This window comes from Somniosus microcephalus, chromosome 4, assembly GCF_052327205.1.
Source record: "Somniosus microcephalus isolate GS21.2 chromosome 4, FLI_Smic_1.0, whole genome shotgun sequence".
In the NCBI taxonomy this organism is placed as follows: Eukaryota; Metazoa; Chordata; class Chondrichthyes; order Squaliformes; family Somniosidae; genus Somniosus; species Somniosus microcephalus.
The window spans coordinates 157,756,481-157,782,875 of NC_140990.1; the positions used below are offsets into that span (position 1 = coordinate 157,756,481).

Here is a 26,395-nt window from a genome sequence, read left to right on the forward strand (position 1 = left end):
TCAGAAGATACCTGCTGCATTGACATTTTAGTTCCCCATACCATCTTGAGTAAGATTAGCAAACTGCCAAATTATGGGTTGTTTGTGTTGTGGATCAGCGCTGATAAAGGAACTAGATAGAGACTGCACAACTGAAATAAAAAGATTAAAGTTCATTTCCTTTATAAAACACACCTAACAATAAAAATCAAGAAGCCAGAAAGATCAGATACTTAGGACATGTTCCTTCTTCGGGCCATTAAAAATGGTCAGTTATTTAGTCCAACTATCAAGCTATTTTTTCTGGTGGAAAATCAGCAACTAGAGGGCATAGGTTTAAAAAAAAAATCAAACGAAGGGATAGGTTAGGAGAATTGTACTTTAAAAAAAAACTACTAGGACATGTCTCACCAGAAATAGTGGTGTAATTAGAATCTATAAAAGCTTTTAAAAAAGGGAAATGTATAAATAGTTGAAAAGAAACATTTGAAAGGACAGGGGATGGGTCTAAATGGATAGCAGAAAACTGGTGCAAATAATTGTAGGTTGTCCTTTAGTGTAACTGTCCTTTTCTTGATCTATTACTTATCTTCCTGAGTTTTAGCAATGTTCTAAATAAAAACAATTACCTCCAAATCACAGTATTAGCAGGCAATGCAGAGACAGTGTGTTCAAAGCAAGATCTACAAAAAATATAAATGCCACCATCAAATAAAGTGATCGTGTCAATTAAGCCATTTAAAATACAACCAATACACATTCCAAGAACTGAAACAAAGTCAAGGAAATTGCTAAAATTTACAGAATGTGATTTGGCATTTTTAGGAAAACTTGGAAAGAGTAACTGCTATAAAAAAAAATTAAGACAAACTTGCATTTAAATAGCACATTTAAAATAAAACCAAAAGACTTGAAAACAAGGCCGGCATTTATTGCCCATCCCTCGTTGCTCTACAGAAAATGGCAGTGGGCCTTCTTAAATTGCTGCTGTCCAAGTGTGAACATACTCCAATAGTGCTGTTAGGTAAGGAATTCAAGGATTTTGAATCAGTAACACTGAAGAAACAGTGATATATGTCCAAGTCAGGATGGTGTGCAACTTTGCTGGGAACTTAGGAGATTGCCCTTGTCCTTCTAGGTGGTGAAGGTTGCTGATTTGCAAGTGTTTCCAAAGAAGCCATGGCAAGTTGCTGCAGTACATCCTGTAGATAGTCCACACTGCAACCACAGTGGTGGAAGTAGTGGCCGTTTAAGCTGGTGGACAGGTTGTCGATGAACCATACTGCTGTGTCCTGGATGGTATTGAGCTTCTTGAGTGTTGTTGCAGCAGCAGTTATCCAAGCAAGTGAAGAGTATTCCATCACACTCCTGACAACTTGTACCTTGTAGGTGGTGGAGGAGGAGCTTTAGGGAGTCTGGAAGTGAGCCACTCACCACAGAATACCCAGTCTCTAACCTGCTCTAGTAGCTACAACTTATGTAGCTGGTCCAGTTGAGTTTTTGATCAATGGTGACCTTAGGTTAATGGTAGGGGGACTAGACGACGATAATGCCATTACATGTCATGGGGAGCTCGTTAGGCTCTTTTTTGTTGGAGATTGTCATTGCCTGACACTTGTGACATGAATATTACTTGGTATTATCAGCTCAAGCCTGGATATTATCTAGGTCTTGCTGCACACAAGCCTGATCTGAGGAACTGCAAATGGAGCTGAACACTGCACAATCAGCAAACAGCCCCACTTCTTAACTGATGAAAAGGACAGAGGAAAAAAAAACGAAGGTCTACTTCCAGAAGCAGTCCCTTTGTACTGCAGCAATCGGGTTGAGGGGATACAGCTCTTAATGGCAAACTCAAAAATAGTGCACTAACCCACATTCCCGCCAACCATCTGGACAACAGGCTTTTCATTTCTCTGTGGAGGCTGAATAAATGTGCAATAAACTATTTCTAAAAGAATTGCTATTTTTGTTTTAAAAAGCAAAATGTACCAGAATCTAAATTTTGATCTATATGATGGTTGACTGGCTGCACATTCGCAGAACCTGTAACCTTGAAACCTCTGCACTGGCACACAACAGTATCATGGAATCTGATAAGGCAAACTTAAGAGTTTTAACATGTTCCTACAGAAATTTCTCCAGCAAACTGGTTAATAAAGTCAAAATTGCAGCGGCATGATGTTTTCTATTCTACCAAATGCCTCAAAAGAACCTAGATTTATATAGCACCTCACACATCCCAAAAAAAATGCTTCAAAGGCCAATTAATTCCTTTTCAACAACAATCACACTTTTTATGTAGACAAACGGATCAGGCAAAAGCCAATTCAGTGGGTAAATCTGAATCAAATCTTTTTTCCCCCCCACCACTCTTCAAAAAATGATCTTGGACATTAGAAATTTCAGTTACTATTGGGGGGGGGGGGGGGGGGCGTAAACTTACATGAAATTTTCTTCAAGAAGCGGGTGTTATTGATTATTGGTAGGCTCTACTGACTGGTTATTCAGGATTGGGTGTTTTTATAGTAGTTCAGATGGGAGAAGGCCATCAGTCAATCTCGTCCACCTATTAACAGTTTTTCCCCTTGGTGTGCATTTTTAATAACACTAAATCCCATTGGTTGACAAGAACCCATCTAGTACCTTCTCAAAGTCCATTAATGTTTCTTGTTCAACCACCTCTGCCAGTAATCTGTTCCATGCCACCCTTTTAGTTAAAAAAAAGTTTCTCTTATCGTATCCCTCCTCAGTCTTCTCTTCGAGAGAAAAGACTCATTGTATGCAATCTTTCCTCATGCATCATTCCATTAACATCTGGGATCAATCGTGTAGCCTTCTCTGTACCCACTCCAAAAACTGAATATCCTTTTTTGAAGTAGGGAGACCAAAACTGCACAGTACTCCAGTGTGATCTCAGCGGGGCTAAATACAGTTTTAAAATGATCTCTCTCCTGCCCCGTCCGATAGCTCCAATACATGGTACATAATCCACATTAACCTTCCCTCTGCCAAATCTCAACATTCGTCTGTATTAAATTGTATCTGCTATCTGTCTGCCCACTGACGATGTCAACATCTGTTTGAATCTGTGCACGCTGATATTCATTATTTGCCACTGTCTGAAAATGTGGTTATTCATCAAAATTATAAACAGCCCATCAAGATGCTCGCTTATATTATTCCTTATTAAACTTTCAAACACTTTGGCCAACAATGGAAGCAAAGCTTACATGTCTATATTCACCTTTAAACTGTACCCCCAATTCAGGCACATCTCCCATTTGAACACTTGAAAAATTACAGTTAAATACTTCAGCAATTTCTCTACAGACATTTCCCCAAAATAATTTTTTTTTTTAAGGGCCAACCTCAGTTTACTCTCTACGTATTTGAAAAATACTGTTTTCAACTAGGTTTTCCTCGTGAACTCTCTGCAGACCTCCTTGGTTTCTTGGCATTCCCCAGTCTATCTTTATAGATCTCACCATGTTGCTCCTTCCCTGGGGATTAGAAGTGTTGCATCCTTTCTCTTGCTCCCTAATGCCTTTCACACCTTTTGTTAGTAAGCCAAATTGGTCTTATTTGTTTATTCTGTCCCTGAAGGAAGAGAGCCACATATATAAATTTGTTGACAACACTAAATGGCAGAATAGGCTTGAGGCCTATTCCTGCTTCTGTGACCCATTTCAAGGACAAAATACTTTTGCATCTTAAAAACAATCCAGCCTTACTTCCAGTTCCTCTCCCATTTTACCATTCCCATGCATTCACTCATATACCCTTAAAATCAGTGGATTTAAAATTTACCTTTATAATTGCTTGCTTTTGCTTTCTACCCTCATGGACTTATATTGTTTAAGCCATTTACTAGGCTTTTAATTTGTACATATTCTACATCTTCAGTTCCAAGTTGCAGCTGTTTTATTTTGCGCTCAAGTGAGACGGCAAAATGTTGACATAGGTTTTTAACCATGTTAACATGTTCACCTAAAGCATGGCATAGGATACCATGCACAGGAGTTGCATGTCGTGTGCAAGACTTTTAATATAGCTAGATGGAAAAGAAACTAACTTTCCATGCACTAGTGGCCATGTTAATGATAAAGTTGACAATGATTTTATTTTTATTCGTTCCTAGGATGTGGGTGTCACTGGCAAGACCAGCATTTATTGCCCATCCCCAATTGCCCTCGAGAAGGTGGTGGTGAGCCGCCTTCTTGAACCGCTGCAGTCCCGTGTGGTGAAGGTACTGTTAGGGAGGGGGGTTCCAGGATTTTGACCCAACGACAATGAAGGAACAGCGATATACTTCCAAGTCAGGATGGTGTGTAACTTGGAAGGGAACTTGCAGGTGATGGTGTTCCCATGTGCCTGCTGCCCTTGTCCTTCTAGGTGGTAGAGGTCATGGGTTTGGGAGGTGCGGTCAAAGAAGCCTTGGTGAGTTGCTGCACTGCATCTTGTAGATGGTACACATTGCAGCCACGGTACGCCGGTGGTGGATGGGGTGCCAGTCAGGCGGGCTGCTTTGTCCTGGGTGGTATCAAGCTTCTGGTTCTGGAGTGTGGTTGGAGCTGCATTCATCCAGACAGGTGGAGAGTATTCCATCACACTCCTTACTTGTGCCTTGTAGATGGTGGAAAGACTTAGTGGAGTCAGCAGGTGAGACACTCACCGCAGAATACCCAGCCTCTGAACTGCTCTTGTAGCCACAGTATTTACGTGGCTGGTCCAGGTAAGTTTCTGGTCAATGGTGACCACTGGCCGCCCCGCCAGCACCCGCCCCCGGCCAGCCAGCCCCCGCCCCCCGGGCCACGTCGATGGGGGATTTGGCGATGACAATGTTGTTGAATGTCATGGGGCGGTAGATAAGACTCTCCTGTGGAGATAGTCACTGCCCAGCACTTGTATGACACAAATGTTACTTGTCACTTATCAGCCTGAATGTAGTCCAGGTCTTGCTGCACACAGGCATGGACTGCTTCATTATCTGGAGTTGCAAATGGAACTGAACAATGTGCAATCATTAGCGGACATCCCCACTTCTGACCTTATGTTGGAGGGAAGGTCATTGATGAAGCAGCTGAAGATGTTTGGTCCTAGGACACTGCCCTGAGGAACTCATGCAGTGACAGCCTGGGGCTGAGATAATTGACCAACAACCACAACCATCTTCCTTTGTACTAGGTATGACACAGGCCAGTAGAGAGTTTTCCCCGATTCCTAATGACTTCAAGTTATTATGGCTCCTTGATTCCACACTCGGTCAAATGCTACCATAATGTCATGGGCAGTCACTCTCACCTCTGGAATTCAGCTCTTTTATCCACGTTTGGACCAAGGCTGTAATAAGGTCTGGAACGGAGTGATCCTGACAGAACCCAAACTAAGCATCGGTGAGCAGGTTATTGGTAAGTGCCACTTAATAGCACTGTTGACGACACCTTCCATCATTTTGCTCATGATTGAGAGTCAACTGTTGGGGCAGTAATTGGCCGGATTGGATTTGTCCTGGTTTTTGTGGACAGGACATACCTGGGCTGTTTACATCACAATTTACATTAACGATTTAGACTTAGGAATCAAAAACACAATTTCTAAATTTGCAGATGACACCAAATTGGGGGCGATAGTCAATAATGAGGAGGACTACAACAAGTTACAGGAGGACATTAGTAAACTTGCAGAATGGGCAAATAATTGGCAAATGAAGTTCAGATAAATGTAATGTAGTACATTTTGGTAGGTAGAATGGGGAGGTCATATCACTTGGAAGGTGCGAGTTTAGTTGGTGTAGAAGAATAAAAAGGGATCTAGGAGTACAAATACACAAATCAAAGTTGCAATGCAGGTTAGCAAGGCCATAAAAAAAGCAAACCAAGCACTAGGGCACATTTTTAGGGAAAGAATTGAAAAGTAGGGAAGTTATGCTAAGCCTGTCTCGAACTTGTCAGACCACACTTGGAGTACTGCGTACAGTTCTGTTCGCCATATTATAAAAAGGATTGAGGCACCGGAGAGGGTGCAGAGAAGATTTACAAGGATAATACCAGAAATGCGAGGGTATACCCATCAGGAAAGGATGAACAGGCTGGGTCTCTTTTGAAAAAAGGCGGCCGAGGGGTGACCTAATAGAGCTCTTTAAAATTATGAAAGGTTTTGATAGAGTGGATAGAGAGAGAAAGTTTCCACTTGTGGGGATGAGCAAAACTAGAGGCTAATATAAGATAGTCACCAAGAAATCCAATAGGGAATTCAGAAGAAGCTTCTTTATGGTGAGTGGTGAGAATGTGGAACTCTACCACGGAGTGGTTGAAGCAAATAGTATAGATGCATTTTTAGGGGAGGCTAGACAAGCATGAGGGAAAAGGGAAGAGGGTTACGCTGATAGATTTAGATGAGGAAAGACGGGAGGAGGCTCATGTGGAGCATAAACGACGGCATGGATTGGTTGGGCCGAATGGCCTGTTTCTGTGCCATATATCCTATGTGATTTTCCTCATTGTCAGGTAAATGCCAGTGTTGTAGCTGTACTGGAACAGGTTAGCGAGAGGCGCGGCTACTTCTGGAGCACAAGTCTTCAGCACGACAGCCAGGATGTTGTCGGGAACCATAGACTTTACTGTATCTAGTGGGCTCAGCCATTTCTTGATATCACGTGGAAAGAATCGAATTGGCTGAAGACTGGCTCCCGTGAAGGTGGGGACCTCAGGAGGAGGCAGAGGTGAATCATCCACTCAGCACTTCTGGCTGACGATGGTTGCAAACACTTCAGCCTTGTCTTTTGCACTCACGAGCTGGGCTCTGCCATCATTGAAGATGTGGATATTCATGGAGCCTTCTCCTTCAGTTAGTTGTTTAATGGTCCACCACCATTCACGACTGGATATGGCAGGACTGCAGAGCTTTGATCTGATCCATTGATTGTGGGATCACTTAGCGCTGTCTATAGATGCTGCTTCTGCTGTTTAGCATGCATGTAGTCCTGCGTTGCAGCTTCCCCAGGTTGGCACTTCATTTTTAGGTATGTCTGCTGCTGCTCCTGGCATGATCTTCTGCACTACTCATCGAACCAGGGTTGGTCCCCTGGCTTGATGCAAATGGTAGAGTGAGGGATATGCCAGGCCATGAGGTTACAGATTGTGGTGGAATACAATCCGCTGCTGCTGATGGCCCACAGCATCTCGTGGATGCCCAATTTTGAGCTGCTAGATCTGTTCTGAATCTATCCCATTTAGCACGGTGGTAGTGCCACACAACAGGATGACAGGAGGGGCACAGTAATTTCTGCTTCTTGCTAACAGAAATATTTAACCCAGGGACTTGGAAAACCACAATCCTCATTTGGGCTGTGCCCAGAACATGCATCTTATCCCCTTCCCGTAAGTAGGTTGTGTAAAAGAGTCCATGCAGTATTTGAAGAGCTGGTAATTCTAATGTCATGGCCAGTATTCCTCCCTCAACTGGCACCACACAAAAAAAAACTTGTCAGTCATCCAATTTGTTGTTTGCGGGTTTACTGGTCAGGTTTTCCAACACACCAGCAAAACTGCACTTCATAAGTATTTCATTGGTTGTTAAGCACTTTAGGATCACGGAGGTGATGCGACACCATATAAATAACTACACTTGAAGTGCTTTGATACGACATCCCAAGGTCTTAATAAAAAATTTAAAAAAATCCTACATAAATGCAAGTTCGTTGTTTCTTTCTTTTGTGCGTGCCATGGGGTCATGGGACTAATACAGATCTTTTTCAGAGTATGGGGTCCTGCATCAACCTGGTGACTATTCCGCCACTGGGAGATTGGTCTGCTCATTTGCATACAAATGCTTAGTGAAAATATAAACATTGCACTCTCTCACATTGAGGATATGGAGGTTAACATGTTTCATGCCAATAACTAACTACAGCTCAATCATTCACTCTGAAATGTGAACTGAACAAAAGTAGCACACAAAATATGTAGGATGCAAAAATCAGACAGTTAGTGCGTTATGTTTGAGCTGATAAAAAAAGTCAGTACCAGGGAACAGAATATTTCCCACTAAAGATATCCAGCCTCAAGCACTCCCTGGCACCATTACTTATATTACAACTCCTGATGCAAATGTATTACAGTCAGTAGCACTGGTAAATATAAATTTACCAACTCCCAGTCAACAGTAAAATAGTTCCCCTCCAGGTCACGCTCCATCTTGACTTGGAAATATATCGCCCTTCCTTCATCGTCGCCGTGTCAAAATCCTGGAACCCCCCTCCCTAACAGTACTGAGAGTACTTTCACCTCATGGACTGCAGCTGTTCAAGGCAGAGGCTCACCACCACCTTCTCAAGGACAATTAGGGATGGGCAATAAATGCTGGCCTTGCCAGCGACACCCACAGCCCATGAATTAATAAAAAAGTTCACCCCAACCTCAAGTACCACTGGTATTTTTTTTCCCCCCAGTTTGAGGGTAAGCTTTGTACTGTGATCCCAAACCCATTAAAAACTAGTTTGTGAATACTCAATTGTTACATATGGCCTTTAAAGCCAGGAGAACCCTAACTGTACACAAAATCAGGCTCAAGGCAAATAGGCAATACACTGACCTAATTTGTGCTTCTGTACCTAGGTTAAAAAAAGTTACCACTAAACTAGCTAAATTCACATACTGCTGAGCATTTAAACCCAGAGAAGCAGGAGCCATTGTATACATGGATCAGGATTCTGTGTTTAAAAAGGAAACGGAGAACACTGACTTGGTATTAGATCTATCCCACGTATTTACCCCTGCTGCCAAGTCTAAGAGACACAATTTAAAATATCCTCCTGGAGCTTTGTTTGCACTCCGTGAAACCAATGCCCTGTGGTGGCATCAGTAAGGGGATTCCCCTGAATCACTCTGCTTCCAACCATTAGCATCAGCTTGTTAGATTTCTCACAAAAAAAATCAATAGGAAGCACACATTCAAAGAAAACACCTTGCTGATGCCAGAGGACAGACTAAGACAGAACCTTAAATTGTGACTTATATTTATATTTTTTGAAGTCTTCTTGCAAGGGTTGGGGGGGGGGGGGGGGGGGGAGAGGTTAAGAGGACAAAAAGGTGAAGGAGAATCATACAAATCTTTAGCTGTGTACATTCACAATGCCAGTCCTGAGGAGTTACATTCCTCTTGCCCACCCCCATTGAGGGTTGTGCCTGGAAAAAAAAAATGCTGTACAAAGCAATGAACTGCAGTTCGTGTTTTATTAGCTGATCTTACCCAGGGCAGCAGTTTCACTGTCACATTTAGTCTCAGCACCCAAGACTATGGAGAGGAGAGAAAAAATGAGAAAGTTGGCTGGAGTCGCCACTGTTGATCAGTATGCAATACTCCTGCGGGGAAATGTGCGTGTGTTGCCGCTCAAGGGAGAACAGGGCCACGCTTGGTTGTGGTACCCTCCACACATAGCCTGCTGACGCTCCTTGAACAATGGTCTGTGCAACCATATCCCAGCAAAGAGCAATGTCCTCAAAGAAGAAAATTGGAGAGTGGAGGTAAAGGTAATGAATTGGGAGCAATTTAGCACTGAATCTGTAGGTGTTTATCCAGAAGGAGCTACATACTCAGTCCTAAACACACTTCAACGCTTATTAGATTTCTTCGAAAGATTACAAAAAACTTGTTAAAACAGCAACCCCCATCCTCCACCCCCGGACATGAATTGCGTTAGGAGCAGGTGGAGGAATCACTCACTGTACCTTTGCAAATGGGAGAGTTGGGGCTCTTTCTTTCTGGGGAGCCCTTATGTTCTGGAGATTTCCTGTGCCTGACCCGTGAAGAATCTGCCCCTGGGGCCCACAGAGCAGTGGGCGAGGAGCAAGGAGAGCTGGTGGTGGTGGCGGCGGATGCCTGGTGCTGCTGCTGCTGCTGTGTTCTGGTGGGGCTGCTCCGCGAGGAGGCCGCCGGCTGCTGTTGCTGTTGCTGCCGCCCCGCTCCGCCAACACACCTCGTCGGGCTGCCCTGCTTCAACTGGAACGGTACGGTGGCCCTCATGGGCTGCAGCCGGCCAACACCACTCGTACTATTATTATTATTACTACTACCACCACCTCCTCCTCCTCCGCTCATTGCGCTAGTTGGTGACCCGTTCCGACGTACTCGCTGAGACATTTTCCGAGAAGAGGGGGAAAACCACACACGCACAGTCCCGGCAGCTTTGTTACGGTTTTGAACCCAATCCGGCGGTTTTATGAAGTGAAAGGGTCTGGGTTCGGCGTGTTTTTTTACCCTCACTCTCTTTCCCCACTCCGTCCCCTTTTCTTTCCCTCAGCCGCGGCCAGTCCCCCGCTCGCGCTCTGTTCTCGCGTCGCGCAGGCGCCGCCCCCCTCAAGCATTGGCCGAATTAGCAGCCCCGGAATTTACTCGGTCGACGCTGATTGGGTGCAATTGCAGCCGCGGGGTACTGCCCCGCCCCTCTTTTCGCGTCATGGCACGTGCCCTCCACGCCCACTCCGTCGCCCCGGGAGACCTCCACCGCCTTCCATTCAAGGCCTCGGCGGCCTGGAGAATTGGACGTAAACAAGAGCGGTTGGCCCTGAGGTAAACTGCACACTCTGGCGGCAGACGAAGGAAACAAATATCCAGTCGATTACGTTTCTTTGCCTTTACGAGATTGACACGTAAAGGGGGAAGGGGGCCGAAAGCTGAACTGCCTTTCTTGTGACGAGAAAAGAATAAAGGGAGGACATTGACGGCAAGGGAGCAAATAGAGTTACAGAACAGGAGTCTAAAAAGACGGTTAAACATAAACTGGGAGAAAATCCTATAAAAAATGAGTTAAACTGTCTACAGCAATGCACACAGTGTCCTTAATAAAACAAGGGAACTGGAGGCAATCATGCGTTGGGAGGAACCAGACGTAGTAGGGATTACGGAGACATGGCTACAGCAAAATCAGGACTGTGAATTAAACATTGCAGGTGTTATGTATTGTGTGTTCTCCTCCCACCTGTGGTGGCGCTGTCGCAGGAGATAAATGGTTGGGTGTTCTCTGTTAAGTTTAGCTCTCTTTGTTTGGAACTTTCCAGAACTTCCTTTCCTTCCAATAAAGCACTTCATGTTTGAATCTCTGAGTTCTGAGTCCTAAATTGTGTCTAGGTAGAAAGGTACTGACACAACAAGTGGCAACGAGGAGCAGATGAATCTGCGTACGTTACGGGTGCAGTGAGTAAACAGAAAATTTAATTTGAAACGTGAGATGGCTACTATATTAGGAAACATCAGTGATTTTGATGAAAATGTGGAGCAATGGAGCGCATATACGGAATGTTTTGACTATTTTGTATTGGTGAATGCGGTGGCAAATGAAAAGGTCGTGCCTACCTTTTTGAGTGTAATCGGGCCGAAGACATTCAATTTACTTCGCAGCCTCGTGCAGCCAGATAAGCCAGGAACTAAAACATATAAGCAACTAGTGGAAATTCTTGGAGCACATTTTTCACCAAAACCTCTGGTTATTGCTGAGAGATTTAGATTTCACACACGGAATCAAGAGGAGGGGGAATCAGTGACGATGTTTATTGCTGCTTTAAAAAGGTTGTCGGAACACTGCCAGTTCAAGGAGGTGCTGAATGACACCATTAGAGACAGACTTGTGTGTGTGGTCTGCAAAATGCAGCCACACAGAAGCGCCTTCTTACTGAGGACAACCTTACTCTTAAAAAGGCTATTTACGTTAGTGTCTCCATGGAGATGGCGGAAAAGGAGGCTCACCAGTTGAGTTCAACAGGGAGAGTTCACAAGGTGTCGTCTGAGCCTAAAGGTGCGCGGAACGGCACATGTTACCGTTGTGGGAAAATGGGCCATCACGCTAATGACTGCTGGTGTACGGAGCTGGAATGCCGAAATTGTGGCAAAAAGGGTCACATTGAACGCGCCTGTAGAGGTAAAAAAAGAACAGACAGAGCTGGGAAGCATGGAAGCGAAATGTCTGTATTTGGACAAGAGAGGAAAAAGAGTGTTCATTCAGTGCAGTATGATGGAACAAGCAAAACAGAGGGGAGCGACACCTCTGAGGAGGAAGAGGTGCACATACTGACGGTTGCAGGTGATTCAAATGGCTACTGGGTGTCACCACTGGTGGAGGGACAATCAGTGCGGATGGAGGTGGACACAAGCGCGGCTGTGTCCCTTGTTTCAGACACTGTCTACAACAAAATGCTAAAGCATCTTACCCTCAGCCAACAAACATTGTGCTAAAGACGTATATCGACGAACCTGTGGCCATGAGAGGCGTCATTGAGGTGACAGTTAAATTGAATGGACAGACTGCAAAACTGCCACTATATGTGGTAAAGGGAAATTACCCATCGCTACTGGGACGTGCGTGGCTAGAGAAAATCACGCTGGACTGGCCTGCAGTCCGCATGATGTCAAAAGGGGAGTCAGGTCTGACTTCAGTGTTAAACAAACATGCAGAACTCTTCAATGGGGAACTTGGGAGCATGAAAAAGATCAGCGTGAGACTGGACATTAAACCTGACAGCAAGCCGAAGTTTCACAAAGCCCGACCTGTACCCTATGCAATTAGGCCAAAAGTTGAGGCTAACTTGGAGGCCTTAGTCGAGAATGGAGTCCTGGAGCCTGTGAGCGTGAGCAAATGGGCCACACCCATTGTTCCTGTCCTGACAAAGGATGGATCTGTTTGAATCTGCGGGGATTTTAAAGTGACTATTAACCCGGTGCTGTCTGCGGAACAGTACCCTCTTCCCCTCATTGATGATCTTTTTATGGGCCTGGCTGGAGGGCAAAAGTTCAGCAAAATAGACTTATGCCAGGCTTATCTACAAATGCATGTCGATGACAAATCAAAGGAGCTGCTGACAATTGTGACACACAAGGGGCTATACAGGTACTGCCGCCTTCCGTTTGGAATGACGTCAGCCCGAATGCCAGGAGTCCAGTGCTACCTGGATGACATCCTTGTCACTGGGACAAATGAGGAGGATCATCTTCTGAACTTGGATGCGACACTACAACGACTGAAAGAGTACGGACTCAGAGTTCGTAAAGACAAATGTGAATTCTTTCAGTCTTCAGTTGAGTACCTGGGGCATGTGATTGACGCTACTGGCCTGCATAAGGCGCCGTCAAAGGTCAAGGTGATCGTGGAGGCCCCAGCACCCCAGAATGTGAGCCAGTTACGTTCATTTCTGGGGGCACTTAACTACTATGGGAAGTTTATTCCAGACTTAGCAACATTGCTGAAGCCGTTAAATCAGTTGCTATGTCAAGGCAAAACATGGAAATGGACTGAACTGTGCAACGAAGCTTTCGCCCAAGCAAAGCAAGCATTGCTGAAATCGGAGGTCCTGACACACTTCGACCCAAAGCTACCCGTGCAGCTAGCATGTGATGCATCACCATATGGTGTGGGAGCAGTCATATCCCACATCATGCCTTCGGGTGAAGAGAAACCTATTGCCTTCGCACCATGCACCTTGAACAAGGCCGAGAGTAACTATGCGCAGATCGAGCGCGAGGCCTTGGGAATCGTTTTTGGAATTCGAAAATTTCATCAGTTCCTGTTTGGGAGAAGGTTCACACTCCTGACGGACCACCGTCCATTGACTTCAATCTTCGGGCCCCACACCGGAATTCCGTCTCTCGCTGCAAGCAGGATGCAAAGGTGGGCTTTACTGTTGTCAGGACACACATACGACATCAAATATCGCAAATCAGACTTGCACGGTAACGCAGATGGTCTCTCGAGGCTACCCTTGCCTGTTACTCCCCCAGAGCCTCGTCAGATACACATCTTCTACTTTAGACAAGTGGAGGGAGCACCTGTCACTGCAGTTCAGGTGCGAAGGTACACCCGCAATGATCCAGTCCTGTCTGAGGTAATGGACAATGTCATTCGAGGGAGAGCTATAGGAGATTCTCCTAGTTTGAAACCTTACGTTTCAAAAAGAAATGAGCTCTCCCTCCAGGCAGGTTGTCTTCTTTGGGGACGCCGTGTCATCATTCCGCCACCTCTGAGGGAACCTACACTGCAACAACTTCATACAGGCCACAGTGGGATGGTTCGGATGAAGGAAATGGCAAGAAGCTACTTCTGGTGGCCAGGTCTGGATGGGAATATTGAGGAGAAAGCCAAAACATGTTCCCCATGTCAAAGGGTCCGGAATGTTCCACAGCTGGCAACCCTACACCCCTGGGATTGGCCTGCAGAAGTGTGGCAGCGAGTACATGTGGACTTCGCCGGTGCTTTCGAACAGAAGATGTTTATGGTGGTTGTGGACGCTCGTAGCAAGTGGCCGGAGGTCGCTGTGATGAGGTCTACCATGGCAGAGAAAACAATTGAGAAACTTGGTGAGATGTTCAGCTGTTATGGCTCACCGGAACAACTCGTAAGTGACAACGGTCCACAATTTGTATCACAGGAGTTTGCAACCTTCCTGCATGTGAATGGTGTCCAACACATCAGGTCTGCGCCCTATCATCCCTCTACTAACGGCCAGGCAGAAAGGTTTGTGCAAACTTTGAAGCACGCCTTGAAGGCATCGCAAGGTCAGGGCTCAATCCACCAACATCTGAACAGCTTCCTGTTGTCCTACAGGAACAAGCCGCATGCCACAACCAAAACTTCCCCCGCTTCACTCATGATGAAGAGGCAGTTGTGGATAAGTTTTGACTTACTCAAACCTCCAAGGGCAGAACAGGTTGTCCATTGTCAACAACAAGCTCAAGTGGAAAAGAGAGAGAAAAGAGCCAAGGAGAGACGGTTTCATCCGGGAGAGCACGCCCTAGCTCGAAACTACAACAATGGACCGAAATGGGTTCCTGCTACGGTGATCGCGCAGACGGACCCTGTGTCTTACACGGTTGAGACTGCCGAGGACATCGTCTGGAGAAGACACACAGATCAACTGTTGCTAGGAGCAGAGACAGCCACAGAGGCTCCAACGGCTGGTTGGCCTGAACTGTTTCCGGATGATACCGCAAACCAGCATCCTTTGCCACAGTGCTCTTCTCCAACACAGGAAGTCAAAGAGAGTGTTCCACCTGTGCAAACTCCTGACTTTCGACTGACACGGGCACCTTCTCCATCCAGGCCTGTGTCAATGCCTACTGCTGTGGAAGCCAGCGATGACCGCCGGTATCCTGTCAGAGAGCGGCGGCCTCCAAGACGCTTGGATCTTTAGGCTTAGTGACTTACCCACAAGACTGGGGCAGAATAAACCCCAGGGTAAAGTCAGGGTTTGAGGCAGTCTACCTCTACCCTAGGTTCGTTGAGTGCGTTGAAAGTAACTTACCTGTTGAGGAATAATGTGGACCTTCCATTTAAGAGGGGAGGAAATGTTATGTATTGTGTGTTCTATTGTGTGTTCTCCTCCCACCTGTGGTGGCGCTGTCACAGGAGAATTTATAGTTATTTTAAAAATGTGATTTAAAAAAAAATTTATTTGAAGTTTCAGTGATGTTTTGGGGCTTATTGTATTTATAGGTTTGACAGCTTTTCCTGTCAAACTTATGAATGAAGCATTCCCTGCTACCATTGGCTCTCCATGGCTCACGTGATCCCAGGGGACGCATCGAACTAACTGCGTCCCTGGGATACGCAAGCACTGCGCGCCGGCAATTGGAGGAGGCCCAGGATCGGAATCCCACGCGGGCCCACAGCTCAACGGCCGGCGCACTAGGTAAGTGCAGGTCGGGGGCTTGCACCCGCGGGAAGCCCCCGACCCGAATTTCTGGGCCAAAAAAGGATCAATCACACTAATAGGCGTAGTCTACAGACCACCAAATAGTGGAAGGGAGGTGGAGGAAGAAATATACAGACAAATTAGAGAAATGAGTAAAAAACATAGAATAATAATCATGGGGGATTTCAACTACCCAGATATTAATTGGATAGAAGAGGTAGGTAAAGGGGATAAGGGAATGGAATTCCTACAATGTCTACAGGACTCCTTTCTAACCCAATATGTAAAAAGCCCAACAAGGGAGGATTCGCGATTGGTTCCAGTTATGGGGAATGAGCCAAAGCAGATAAGAGAAGTAAAAGTAGGAGAACATATCGACAATAGTGACCATAATATAATACACTTTAAGATGATAATAGAGAAGGACATAAGTATGACAAAAACCAGGTTAATATATTGGAGAAAAGCTGATTTGGAGGGGCTGAGAATATAACTTGGGAAGATAAAATGGGCAACAATATTGGCACTCAACGATGTAGAATGACAATCGGAAACATTTAAAATTGTGTTCAACAGATGCAAGATCCGCAAAATTAATATTGTACTATAAGGGTCCTTTGGCAGAAGAGGCCCTGTTTTAAAAGACTGTTTTAAAAGAAGCCCAGAAAAAGAGGCATATAAAATGGCCGCCAGACCCCGTGACCAACTTATTGGGGCACCTTAAAATGGTTCCTGCAGTCCCCAGACAGCCTTTGTGGATTCAACCCACAGTAAGTTCTGGAAGCCGTTTCTGAGTAAACGAAACCAGACACGAACACATACATATGGATTGGATGCAGATCCAGTCAGATCGGCCTGTCGATAAAGGCCATCTAAATGTTTACCCAGACAAAGGGAAACAGTTTCTTATTCATAAGGGGAGCATCAAAGACCCATTAAAGACATTAAGAAGACATTCACAACAATGTAGGGTCATTCCAGACCAGAGATGGCCATCACCGGCCATCGAAAGCAGTTTAAATATAATAATTACCCCGCTGTGCAACAAGCCCACCAAAAGTTAAACAAAGACTAATCTTGATTTGGCGGGAAATAAAGGCTTCTCCTGAGAAGTATATTTGGGGAACCCAGGGTAGCCACCAGCAGCGATTAGCCATCAGCAGCGATTAGCCATCAGCAGAGAGATCAGCGATTAACCGTTGAAGAAGACGAAGCGGCCATCAAGAAGGCAATTCGAGCCTGCATCCCGCCCCGGGGTAACCATCGGGAGGTCATCGACCAACCCCGGGCCGTTGACGAGACAAGAGGGCAGCAGCCCTACAGAGGAAACCTATGTGAAAATGGTAACTGGCTAGAAGAGACCTCTTGAAAGTGGTCAAACAGTTGACCTTCCCTCATATCGATGTCCAGGCCTGCTGAGATCCAGCCTGTCCGTGACCTTCACCTCGAGGAAGAGAAGGCGTGTCGCAGCTCGCAGCCCACAGCGTCGACCCCGAGGAGACAGGACGCCTGAAAGGATCAAAATGCAGACCTGTTTCAAAACCTTACAATTCCTAGCTGGATTGGTGAGCATGTTTCTGGCCCTTCATAATCGGATCTAGATAGGTTTAAGGGGATGGGCATTTTGGGTATAATTAACATGAGTTGTTGTCCCTCGATGTTCTGTGTGTTTCCCCATTTCATGATGACTTTTATAAAGTATGGTATGCCTGTATCTATTTTAGCTAGTACTGTATTGTTATGATTTGTTTTTCCCTCCCATGTACCCTCTTATGTGCTTGCATTTGATTTGTTTTTCCTTAGGCAATAAAATTTCATTTTGTTTCATTAAACTTGGTCTATAAGAGTATTCTCTGCATTGTAGTTCCTGCACCTAAGTCCAGTGTCTAGAACCTAAGGGGTGAGTGGGTCGAACCACTCAAGGTTTTACTGTGCAAAAGAGAGAGAGAGGCCTCTGGCGAGAGAAACCTCTGCGACCTCGGAGAGAGAAAACCCCTTACACAGAGTGCAGGAAAAATATTTTCTGCTAAACGGAAAGAACAAACTAAACACTAATGAGACCCCATGGATGAATAAGGACATGAGGGAACAATTGAGGGTAATGAAATAGGCACTCAATGTTTTCAAGGGGACTTGAGGGAAATAAACTTGCAGGGCTACAGGGATAGAGCAGGGGAATGGAACTGACTGGATTGCTCTACAGAGAGCCGGCACGGACTCGATGGGCCGAATGGCCTCCTCCTGTGCCGTTATGACTCAATATTAAGTACATAGATAGCAGAAGAGTGCATGATAATAGAGAATATGAAGGGATTAGCAGAGATGTCAAAAAAAATTAGGAAGACAAAGAGGAACTATGAAATTAAATTATCAAGGAACATAAAATAAAATAGTAAAATATTTTACAGGCACAAATAAAAAAAAGGAAGTTTGGGATGGGAATAGGGCCATTAAGGATAGATAGGACAATACCACAGGTAATGATAGGGAGATGGCAGAAATATTAAATCATTATTTTGCTTCGGTATTTACCAGGGAGATAGAACAGGTGGACATGACATTGGATGATGAGATTAGTAATGAGATAAGTGCATTTAAAATTAAAAATGGGGATATATTAACTAAACTAATCAAACTCAGGATAAGACCCCTGGTCCGGATGGATTGCATCTATACATTTTAAAAGAATCTAGGAAAGAGATAGCAGAGGCATGACTACACATTTTTAATAATTTGTTAGAAAAAGGTGTAGTGCCAGAGGACTGGCGGACAGCTAATGTAATCTATCTATCTATCTATATATATAAAAGGATACATCTGTCTGTCTGTCATTCCGTCTGTCTGTCTGTATTGTATAAACTCGAAAGTTACAGAGCGTACCTACACGTGTGTTACATTGAAAGAAAGCTTACGATTCCAGAACCGTCATAAGCATATTTACGTTTCGGCCAGACAAAAATTGCGCCCGTGGTATCCAAAAAACGTTCAACATTCCGCTCATTATCCGCTCATTAGCATCGAGTGACGTCGAGGTCGACCAATCGTACGGTCGAGCGACCCGACGATCGACCAATCGCTGCGTGGCGGGGGCGGGTTCCTGGCGCGTGCGGGCGGGCCCTCCTAGAGTTGAGTGACGGGACGATTGACCAATCCTACGCTTCGGTGACCTGACGGTCCACCAATCGGTGCGTGTGTGGGCGGGCCTTATCGTTCTGAACCGAGGTGAGTCGCCGCCATCTTGATTCCAAACTTTTCATTTCTTTTTCCCGCTTTCTGCGTGTTTCTTTTCAAATCTACATTTCCAGCAAAAAAAAAGTTGCTTTTAAAACACAAATTGTTTTTAAAAAAAGTTAATTAATTTGTCAATCTTTTCTGTAACATCTAGAATTTTCCTACCTTTAACCATTTTTCCAGGCCTGTAAGCCTGGGCCTCTGTTGCCCAGCCACGCCCGAGCTAGGCACCTCCCGTCGCGCTGAACAAGCGGCTCGCGATCGCCGCCATCTTTGTGAAGGCTGGAGGGGGTGGGCCTGAGCCGAGCGTCGCCACCACCGCCATGTTAGTAAAGGCGGGTGGGGCAGGAGGCAGCGCGCGCGACTTGAGTCCGGCTGGGCCTCACGCGGTAGGTTGCGCGGCGGCGTCTCTCTCTCTGCTCTTGAAGCCGGCTCGGGCGGGGGGGGCGGGGCTCGGGAGATCGGGCCTCCGGAGATCAGGGGGGGGGGCGAGCCTCGGGAGATCGGGGGGAGGCAGGGCTCGGGAGATCAGGCCTCGGGAGATCGGCGCTCGGGAGATCGGGGGGCGGGGCGTGGGGCTCCGGAGATCGGGCCTCGTGAGATCGGGCCTCGGGAGGGCGGGACATCGGGAGATAGGGGGGGCGGGGCTCGGGGACTCCCCCCCCCTCTCCTCCTCCTCTCCCCCTCTCCCCTCCCCCCCCTCCCTCCCCTCCCCCCCTCCTCCCCCCCTCCCCTCCCCCCTCTCCCTCCCCTCCCCCTCCCCTCCCCCCTCCCCTCCTCCCCTCCCCTTCCCCCCTCTTCCCCCCTCTCCCCCGCTTCCCCCCTCTTCCCCCCAGTCGCTCTCTCTCTTCCCCCCAGTCGCGCTCTCTCTTCCCCCAAATCGCTCTCTCTCTTCCCCCCAGTCACTCTCTCTCTCTCTTCCAACAACAACATGCCCTCAAAAGACCCTCGGCACCGCCGGGCACTTCAGCTAGTCTATATCTATATATATAAAGCGGTCGATCTGTCTGTCATTCCGTCTGTCTGTCTGTATTGAATAAACTCGAAAGTTATAGAGCGTACCTACAGGTGTGTAACATCGAAAGAAAGCTTACGATTCCAGAACCGTCATAAGCATATTTACGTTTCGGCCAGACAAAAATTGCGCCCGCAGTATCCAAAAAACTTTCAACATTCCGCTCATTATCTGCTCATTAGCTTCGAGTGACGTCGAGGTCGACCAATCGTACGGTCGAGCGACCCAACGGTCGACTAATCGCTGTGTGGTGGGGGCGGGTTCCTGGCGCGTGCAGGCGGGCCCTCCTAGAGTCGAGTGACGGGACGATTGACCAATCCTACGCTTCGGTGACCTGACGGTCCACCAATCTGTGCGTGTGTAGGCGGGCCTTATCGTTCTGAACCAAGGTGAGTCGCCGCCATCTTGATTCCAAACTTTTCATTTCTTTTTCCCGCTTTCTGCGTGTTTCTTTTCAAATCTACATTTCCAGCAAAAAAAAAGTTGCTTTTAAAACACAAAGGCCTAGAAATTCAGTTGGTAGCGCCGGAGTTGAGCGCCTAAAGAGACCTAGAATTGGGGCAATACCCTATGTTGGGGCGGTCACTATGAAGATAGCGACAACTCGCATATTGACTATACATTTAACGCCTGCGCTAAGTGTTTGCGCGCGCCCGCGAGCGCAAGCAGATCATGACGTCATTTCAGTGTGCAACGCCTTTTAGGAGCGCCTGAGCGCATATTGGGTGGCGCCCGGAGCCTTAACGCCTAGCGCTATTGGTGACAGTTGGAGGGAGCGCTAGCAGGCCCTTCTCGGAGTAGGGGGGCACTATTTAACAGGGACAGCTCTCGTGCAGAAGCTTCAGCCACTTGGCCTGCTCATTGCGATCGTTGCTGGAGAGAGTTGGCGAGCTACTGTGGAGCAGAGTTTTGGGAATTTAGCTTTAGAGTACTTGGGACCTTCAAACCTGTCCGGAGCAGTTGCAGCACTACACCGAACAGCCTTTTGACCAACTGGCATCGGAATGGGAGCTGCTTTGGAGGGCGACGGCCTCATGGCCCAACACTGTGAAGGGGCAGAGAGACGGCGGAAGAGAGGGCCAGGATTGGCCAGAAGGAGGAGGGGCAATGGAGGTCGGCCAATCCGACGGTATGCTGCGAGGGTCTTTAGGCAGCAGGTGTCAAGCCTTGACATGTCGGAGGAGCAGTGTTTGTGAAGGCTCCGATTCTGGAGGGGCATTGTTACTGATCTGTGCCACCTGCTTGCTGAGGATCTGCAGCCGCGTGAACGGTGCAGGACCTCTCTGTCCGTGTTCGCTAAACTGACTGATGGCCTCAATTTTTATGCCAACGGATCCTTTCAGTCAGCCATTGGGGACATTGCGACTATCGCTCAGGTTGCAGTCCACTGTTGCATCCGACAAGTTACAGATGCCCTTTATAGGTGAAGGCGTCAATTCATGACCTTCCCTCTGACCCTGCACAAGCAGGCGGAGCGCGCAGGGTATCGCTTCTATTGCGGACTTCCCCATGGTGCAGGGGGTGACTGACAGCACACACGTGGCTTTGAGGGCACCATGCCAGCATCCTTAGGACTTCCGCAACCGCAAGGGGTTCCGCTCCCTCAACGTGCAGCTGGTCTGTGACCACCGCCCAATCATCATGGCAGTCAACGCGCATTTCCCAGGGTGCAGCCACGATGCCTTTATCCTGCGGTTGACCTCAGTTTGTTACCTTTTTGAGGGGCTGGCTCGAACACAAGGCTGGTGTTATGTATTGTGTGTTCTATTGTGTGTTCTTCTCCCACCTGTTGTGGCGCTGTCACAGGAGATAAATGGTTGGGTGTTCTCTGTTATGTTTTAGCTCTCTTTGTTTGGAACTTTCCAGAACTTCCTTTCCTTCCAATAAAGCTTGGCAGGGGGATGGGGTACAGAGTGGAGCTATAGCAGGGGGTGATTTACAGCCAAATACAGAGAAAAAAACAAGGCAGAGCAAATATGCGAAGGCAAAAGGGAATATGGCAGGGCTGGAAGGCATTTATTTTAATGCAAGGAGTCTTGCAAATAAGGTGGACGAACTGAAGTTGTTGTTGAACACATGGGAGTACGATATTGTTGCTATCACGGAGACATGGTTGAGGGAGGGTCAGGACTGGCAGCTCAATATTCCGGGGTATAGAATCTTCAGGCGAGACAGAGGGGGGTGTAAAAGGGGAGGGGGTGTTGCAATATTAATTAAGGAGTCAATTACTGCTGTAAGGAGGGATGATATATTAGCGGGTTCCTCTAATGAGGCCATATGGGTAGAACTTAAAAACAAAAAGGGGGCAAGCACTTTGCTGGGAGTGTACTATAGGCCCCCAAACAGTCAGGGGGAGATAGAGGAACAGATATGTAGGCAAATCTCAGAAAAGTGCGAAAATAATAGGGTAATAATAGTGGGGGATTTCAACTTCCCCAATATAAATTGGGATAGTCAGAGTGTGAAAGGCTTAGAGGGTGCAGAATTCTTAAAGTGCATCCAGGAGAGCTTTTTGAGCCAACATGTAGAAAGCTCTACAAGAGAGGGGGCGATACTGGACCTAATTCTGGGGAATGTAGCCGGGCAAGTGGTGGAAGTGTCAGTAGGAGAGCATTTTGGCGATAGTGACCATAATTCGGTGAGATTTAAGGTGGTCATGGAAAAAGACAAAGACGGCCCGGAAATAAGGGTTCTAAATTGGGGGAAGGCCGATTTTAATATGATAAGGCAGGATCTGGCCAAAGTGGACTGGGAGCAGCTACTTATAGGAAAATCCACATCAAGACAGTGGGAGACTTTCAGAAGGGAAATAGAGAGAGTACAACGCCAACATGTTCCTGTAAAGGTCAAGGGTGGGACCAACAAGCAAAGGGAACCTTGGATGACAAGGGATATACAAAAATGCATTAGAAATAAAAGGGGGGCTTTTGGCAGTTACAAAAGACTAAAGACGGAAGAAGCCCTAGAGGAGTATAAAAAGTGCAGGGGCATACTTAAAAAAGAAATTAGGAGGGCGAGGAGGGGCCATGAAATAACACTGGCGAGCAAAATAAAGGAAAATCCTAAGATGTTTTATAAGTATATTAAGGGCAAGAGGATAACCAGGGAAAGGGTAGGGCCCATTAGGGACCAAAGTGGCAATCTGTGTGTAGAGCCAGATGATGTAGGCGGGGTTTTAAATGAATTTTTTGCATCTGTGTTCACTATGGAGAGAGACGATGCAGACATAGAAATCGGGCAAGGGGACTGTGACATACTTGAACATATTAGCATCGAGAGGGAGGAGGTGCTAGCGGTTTTAGCAGGCCAAAAAGTGGATAAATCCCCAGGCCTGGACGAGATGTATCCCAGGCTGCTGTGGGAGGCAAAGGAGGAGATTGCAGGGGCTCTGACACAAATTTTCAGAACCTCTCTGGCCACAGGGGATGTACCAGAGGACTGGAGAACAGCTAATGTAGTACCATTATTCAAGAAGGGTAGCAGGGATAAACCAGGGAATTACAGGCCAGTGAGCCTAACATCTGTGGTAGGGAAATTATTGGAAAAAATTCTGAGGGACAAAATTAGTCTCCACTTGGAGAGGCAAGGATTAATCGGGGATAGTCAGCATGGCTTTGTCAAGGGTAAATCATGTCTGACAAATCTGATTGAATTTTTCGAGGGGGTGACTAGGGGGGTGGATGAGGGAAATGCTGTGGATGTGGTTTACATGGACTTCAGTAAAGCTTTTGACAAAGTCCCGCATAGGAGACTGGTCAAGAAGGTAAGAGCCCATGGGATCCAGGGTGCCTTGGCGCGTTGGATCCTAAACTGGCTGAGTGGCAGGAGGCAGAGGGTGATGGTCGAAGGATGCTTTTGTGACTGGAAGCCTGTGTCCAGTGGGGTACCTCAGGGATCGGTGCTGGGTCCCTTGTTGTTTGTGATCTACATAAATGATTTGGATGAGAATGTAAAAGGTATGATCAGTAAGTTCGCAGATGACACGAAAATTGGTGGGGTGGTAAATTGCGAGGAGGAAAGCCTCAGGCTACAGGACGATATAAACGGGTTGGTCAGATGGGCGGAAAAGTGGCAAATGGAATTTAACCCTGAAAAGTGCGAGGTGATGCATTTTGGACGGACAAATAAGGCAAGGGAATACACAATGAGTGGTAGGACCCTAGGAAGTACAGAGGGTCAGAGGGACCTTGGTGTACATGTACATAGATCTCTGAAGGCAGCGGAACAGGTAGATAAGGTGGTTAAAAAGGCATATGGGATACTTGCCTTCATTAGCCGAGGCATAGAATATAAGAGCAGGGAGGTTATGATGGAGCTGTACAAAACGCTGGTGAGGCCACAGCTGGAGTACTGTGTGCAGTTCTGGTCGCCTCACTATAGGAAGGATGTGATTGCTTTGGAGAGGGTGCAGAGAAGATTCACCAGGATGTTACCTGGGATGGAGCGCCTCAGCTATGAAGAAAGACTAAACAGGCTGGGGTTGTTTTCCTTGGAGCAAAGAAGGCTGAGGGGGGACCTGATTGAGGTGTACAAAATGATGAGGGGCATAAATAGGGTAGATAAAGAGGAACTTTTCCCCTTAGTAGGGGGGTCAATAACAAGGGGGCATAGATTCAGGGTAAGGGGCAGGAGATTTAGAGGGGATTTGAGGAGGAACTTTTTCACCCAGAGGGTGGTTGGAATCTGGAACTCACTGCCTGAAAGGGTGGTAGAGGCAGGAACCCTCACAACATTCAAGAAGCATTTGGATGAGCACTTGAAATGCCATTGCATACAAGGCTATGGACCAAATGCTGGAAAATGGGATTAGACTGGACAGGGATTGATGGGCGGCGCGGACACGATGGGCCGAAGGGCCTCTTTCTGTGCTGTAAAACTCTATGACTCTATGACTCTAAAGCACTTCATGTTTGAATCTCTGAGTTCTGAGTCCTAAATTGTGTCTAGGTAGAAAGGTACCGACACAACAAGTGGCAACGAGGAGCAGATGAATCTGCGTACGTTACGGGCACAGTGAGTAAACAGAAAATTTAATTTGAAACGTGAGATGGCTACTATATTAGGAAACATCAGTGATTTTGATGAAAATGTGGAGCAATGGAGCGCATATACGGAATGTTTTGACTATTTTGTATTGGTGAATGCGGTGGCAAATGAAAAGGTCGTGCCTACCTTTTTGAGTGTAATCGGGCCGAAGACTTTCAATTTACTTCGCAGCCTCGTGCAGCCAGATAAGCCAGGAACTGAAACAAATAAGCAACTAGTGGAAATTCTTGGAGCACATTTTTCACCAAAACCTCTGGTTATTGCTGAGAGATTTAGATTTCACAATCAGAATCAAGAGGAGGGGGAATCAGTGACGATGTTTATTGCTGCTTTAAAAAGGTTGTCGGAACACTGCCAGTTCAAGGAGGTGCTGAATGACCCCATTAGAGACAGACTTGTGTGTGGTCTGCAAAATGCAGCCACACAGAAGCGCCTTCTTACTGAGGACAACCTTACTCTTGAAAAGGCCATTGAAGTTAGTGTTTCCATGGAGATGGCGGAAAAGGAGGCTCACCAGTTGAGTTCAACAGGGAGAGTTCACAAGGTGTCGTCTGAGCCTAAAGGTGCGTGGAACGGCACATGTTACCGTTGTGGGAAAACGGGCCATCATGCTAATGACTGCTGGTGTACGGAGCTAGAATGCTGAAATTGTGGCAAAAAGGGTCACATTGAACGCGCCTGTAGAGGTAAAAAAAGAACAGACAGAGCTGGGAAGCATGGAAGCAAAATGTCTGTATTTGGACAAGTGAGGAAAAAGAGTGCAGTATGATGGAACAAGCAAAACAGAGGGGAGCGACACCTCTGAGGAGGAAGAGGTGCACATACTGACGGTTGCAGGTGGTTCAAATGGCTACTGGGTGTCACCACTGGTGGAGGGACAATCAGTGCGGATGGAGGTGGACACAGGCGTGGCTGTATCCCTTGTTTCAGACACTGTCTACAACAAAATGCTAAAGCACCTTACCCTTCAGCCAACAAACATTGTGCTAAAGACGTATACCGGCGAACCTGTGGCCATGAGAGGCGTCATTGAGGTGACAGTTAAATTGAACGGACAGACTGTAAAACTGCCACTATATGTGGTAAAGGGAAATTACCCATTGCTACTGGGACGTGCGTGGCTACAGAAAATCACGCTGGACTGGCCTGCAGTCCGCATGATGTCAAAAGGGGAGTCAGGTCTGACTGCAGCGTTAAACAAACATGCAGAACTCTTCAATGGGGAACTTGGAAGCATGAAAAAGATCAGCGTGAGACTGGACATTAAACCTGACAGCAAGCCGCAGTTTCACAAAGCCCGACCTGTACCCTATGCAATTAGGCCAAAAGTTGAGTCTAACTTGGAGGCCTTAGTCGAGAATGGAGTCCTGGAGCCTGTGAGCGTGAGCAAATGGGCCACACCCATTGTTCCTGTCCTGAAAAAGGATGGATCTGTTCGAATCTG

General features: G+C 46.6%; 1 protein-coding gene across 1 annotated transcript in view; it reads right to left on the reverse strand.

Moving 5' to 3' along the window:
* Positions 1-10,326, reverse strand: part of LOC147119948 (protein FAM117B-like) — a 330,525-nt gene extending 320,199 nt beyond the window's left edge. Inside the window, exon 1 of the mRNA XM_085985390.1 lies at positions 9,711-10,326. Coding sequence (XP_085841516.1) covers positions 9,711-10,122 — 412 coding nt within the window. The 5' untranslated portion in view covers positions 10,123-10,326. The remainder of the gene's footprint in view (positions 1-9,710) is intronic.
* Between the last annotated feature and the right edge of the window lie 16,069 nt (positions 10,327-26,395).